Source organism: Phoca vitulina, unplaced genomic scaffold, assembly GCF_004348235.1.
Source record: "Phoca vitulina isolate PV1807 unplaced genomic scaffold, GSC_HSeal_1.0 scaffold68, whole genome shotgun sequence".
Lineage (NCBI taxonomy): Eukaryota > Metazoa > Chordata > Mammalia > Carnivora > Phocidae > Phoca > Phoca vitulina.
This window is the reverse complement of record NW_022589771.1, coordinates 5,012,568-5,016,376: the sequence shown is the minus strand read 5'-3', so window position 1 is coordinate 5,016,376 and position 3,809 is coordinate 5,012,568. Positions and strand designations below refer to the sequence as shown.

Genomic DNA, 3,809 nt, shown 5'->3' with positions numbered 1-3,809 from the left:
GAACGGCAGGCTGAGGACTCAGGTCGCCGGACCAAGGCCCCCTGGCAGAACAGGCAGGGTAGACACCAGGACCTTCACTGATGTCTAGACAGGGAGAGAAATGAGGCTGGATGCAGAATAACATCATGGCAGCATCCAAAGAGTAATTCGTGGGTGTGCTCTCTTGTCAAGAATGGCTTCCACTCACTCATGTGTTGGTTCATTCATGCATGCATTCATTCATTCATTCACTCATTCATTTTTCCCTCTGCCTGGAATTATCTCCTCCTGGATGGCCACATTCTCCCTCCCACACTTTTTTGGGTTTCTGCTCAGGTGCTCCCCCTCAGAGATGCCTTCACTGTGGCCGCCCCCCGTTGGCCACCGCCTACCCTTGGCCCATGACCCTAACCTGCAGCTAACGTCCCACTTGGGGGTGGGCAGACCTCCCGTCCCACCAGCGGGAAGAGTCCTGCCTCTCGGTCCTTCTCTCAGGTGGGAAGGGTGGACGAGGGTGATGCTAACTCTGAAACCGTTCACCCCCATTTCACTAGCAACCCCAACCTCACTCTTCAGCACCAGGACCAACAGCTTTCCACCACAGCTCACGGGGTTCCATGCACCCCTCATTGTCTGTGCTTATTGTCCGTGTGTCCGGGAGAGTACCCACCTGTGGGGGCGGCACCCATGTCACCAGCCCTTGGAATAATGCCTCGCACCCTGTGTGCACTATTTAAAAAGAAAACAAAACAATTATGCTTTCTTATCACACAAAGCAGAAAGATCTGGGACATTTTTTCCCATGTGTACAAATTAACCTCATTCTTTGGGGGGTTGTGTCCTATTCCATTGTAGACATGTCATAATTTATGCAATTAAACCTTTGCTGATAAAAATGTAGGCCATTTTCAGATTTGGCTCTTATCCACATGTTGCAATAAATATCCAACATGCATACTTTTGTGCCCTTGGGTAAGTGACAGACACACTTTAGGAGCTGGGTCAATGTGTATGAAAGGTTTCCATCTTGTTAGACTTTGCCCAATGGCTCTTCTGAAGGCTGTACTGGGTTACATTCCCTCCAACAATGTTCGAGAGTGTGACTGTGCTCACATACGCACCAGGAATGCTTTCAAATCTTTATTTACATGGCGTTCAGCACACAGTTTTAGAAACCGTTTGATCTCATGGTGCCATCTTTTTTTTTTTTTTTTTAAGAAAAATTAACAGCTTTATTTTTCCTCAATATACATTTTAGAAAATAGGTCTAAGGAAAGGTTTCATGAAACAGACCAGAGGACTATATACAAAGTGAAGAGCTCCAAATCAGCGAGACCAACTTCACGGACGGAGCACTCTTCCCCGAGGGCCACAGCAGCCTAGGACCGTCCCATCAGAGGGGAGGCAAGCTTTTGGATGGCTTTTGAGTTCAGCTGAGGAATTGTGCTGATCTTCAGGAGTTTGCTGCTTGCATACTTATTCTTGATGGCGATGAATTTTGTGAAGTTTTCATTAACTTTCACTACATTTTTGGCCATGTGCTGCATGACTTCCAATACTTCATTTTCTGTGTATCCAGTATAATACTGCTGCTATAAGTTCCATTTTCCTTGGCCCAGAAACTTCTGGGACAGGCAGGATGCAGCCGCTGCCACCTTTGAAGGGTGATAATGCACCATGTCATAGTGAGAGTCAGCTCCATCAGATATTTGGCTAAAGTGTGCTGTTCCACATGGACGTCACCGCCTTTTGATGCCCGCCTTAAGAAATGTAGTGGCAAAGGTCGACCCAACTCAAATTTCAGTTCTTTCAAAATCAGTGTTTCCATCTCTCGGATTTGGGAACTGGTATAAGCATTGTCTGTGATGTAAACGAAGTCTTCAATATTTGGAGAAAACATCTCCTCATATTTGGAAGCCGAGAGCAGAGCTGTAATCCCAACCAGTTGAAGCTTCTTACGAGAAACCGGCTGAACCTGTAAAAATCGGTCCATGATGGCGACGCACGTGTACAGAGTCTCCTGAAGCAGCCTAAACTTGGAGTGGACTTGCACCAGCCAGTCCACCAGGATGGCGCACATGCGTCCGTTTATCTCTCTTCCATCTAAGAAGTGTGGATTTATGGATTGCAGAACCTCAAGCTGCCGTAGATACTGGTAGATATCCTTAACGTAGTCGCTGCAGAGCTGAGGGTTCTCCCAGTCCTCACGATCAATGTCCTCGATTTTGCAGAGCAAGGCATCAGAGAAAGCTTGGCAGAGATTCTCTTCCTTCGTGGAGATATCCTCCTGTGGGGGGGAAGGACCCTTTGGAGCCAGCACTTCCATCTGTACTGGTTTCACAGAAGCAGTAGGTTTCAGTTGTTTGTTGACATTTGTTTTGGTGGGTTGAACAGCTATTTGGGTGTTCTGAGCTTTCTTGGCTACTTGTGTAGCTCTGGTTGCAACTCTATTTGCAATTTCTTCTAAAACTGCCCGTCTGATTGTCACATGACTCTTAGCTTTAGAATTAACTCCAGTGTCAGCATTCTCCAAATCGGTGGACACCGTCGGGCGTCGGAGCAGCGCCATGTGGGAAGGGGCAGGCAAGAACACCAGCCCAGCCCAGGGAGGGACGCGGACCGGAGAGGGAGGACACAAACTTCCGCCATGCCGTTAGCTCCGCACTCCGGCCCGCACCGCTTAAGACCTTCTCGTGGTGCCATCTTAATGGCGTGCATTCATTCTGATGTTTCAAGCATGGGTGTGTGCACCCGTGTGTGTGTGTGCATGTGGTGTGTGCACGTGTGCTTGTGTGTTTCCACGTGTTGTGTTGCACACACACTGGATTATCTGAATGACCACTAAATTGTCCGCCACCACACGACCTTGTTCCCTGCAATCGCGTTGACATCTGGTCCCGATGGACGAATGAAGGCTTTCTAGCTTACCAAGCAGAGCAAACCCAAGTAACCCTGATGCAGACCCGTGGAGGGATGCTCCCCGCCCAGAGCCTGCCCTGCCCTCTTGCATCGAGGACGGTCCTCCTGCTGGGGGTCGGCAGATCGTGGGGCTCTCTCTTTGTAGAAACCCCAGCAGTTCACTAGCAGTCAGGGTAGTAGAAAAAACAAACAAATGAAAACCACAGTGTACACTTTCTCATTACAAGTTAATTTTTATTATGTTTTGAGGTAGACTCATAGGTGTTTAGGATCATCAAAGTAGTGGATTGGAGATTAGACCGAGTTCTTTGTTTAGAAAGAGAGGCAATCATTTTAACAAACAAAACTCAAAAGAGGGACGGGGAGACCAGAGGCTCACAAGAGCCAGCCAGGGGGCCGTGGGCTCCTGGAATTACGCTGCCTGACCACAGAACGACTCTAAAGAGAAACTGAAGCAGGACCCCGGAACACACCGTTGGGGTGGGAAGATGCTGTCAGAGGGGGAGGGCAGTGACTCGGGGGTCATTCCAGCCCTCAGAGCCGACCTGCGAGCTCGCCGCCTTGGTCTGCAGAGCTCAGGCCGGGGATGTTGCGTGAGCAACAACAGACTGTCCCTGAAGCCTGGGAGGCAGGACTGTCCCACATGGGACGGTCATTGGCAATGCTGCCCTGGCTGGACATGAGGGTTGTTTTCACTTGTCATGACCTGGAATAACATATGAGCTCTTGGAATTCTCCAGGCCCAGAAAATTCTCTCTACTCATTGGGGAGCAGACCTTTGAGCTCCTAATTAAATGCTCACCCTGGCACTTAGACAGATTCAAGTCTGTTGAGGGAATCTTTCGGCCTTTCCCACGGGCAAGCTGCCCACCGCGTGGGAGGGTGGCCTGCATGTGCGTGAGGCCGGCTCT

General features: G+C 49.5%; 1 protein-coding gene across 1 annotated transcript; it reads right to left on the bottom strand.

The window, feature by feature from the left end:
* Positions 1–1,358: 1,358 nt before the first annotated feature.
* On the bottom strand, positions 1,359–2,548 carry LOC116624607 (G2/mitotic-specific cyclin-B2-like). Its single transcript, XM_032392688.1, is given in 2 exon segments — positions 1,359–1,666; positions 1,669–2,548. Coding segments are annotated over 2 exon segments (1,188 nt in total).
* Between the last annotated feature and the right edge of the window lie 1,261 nt (positions 2,549–3,809).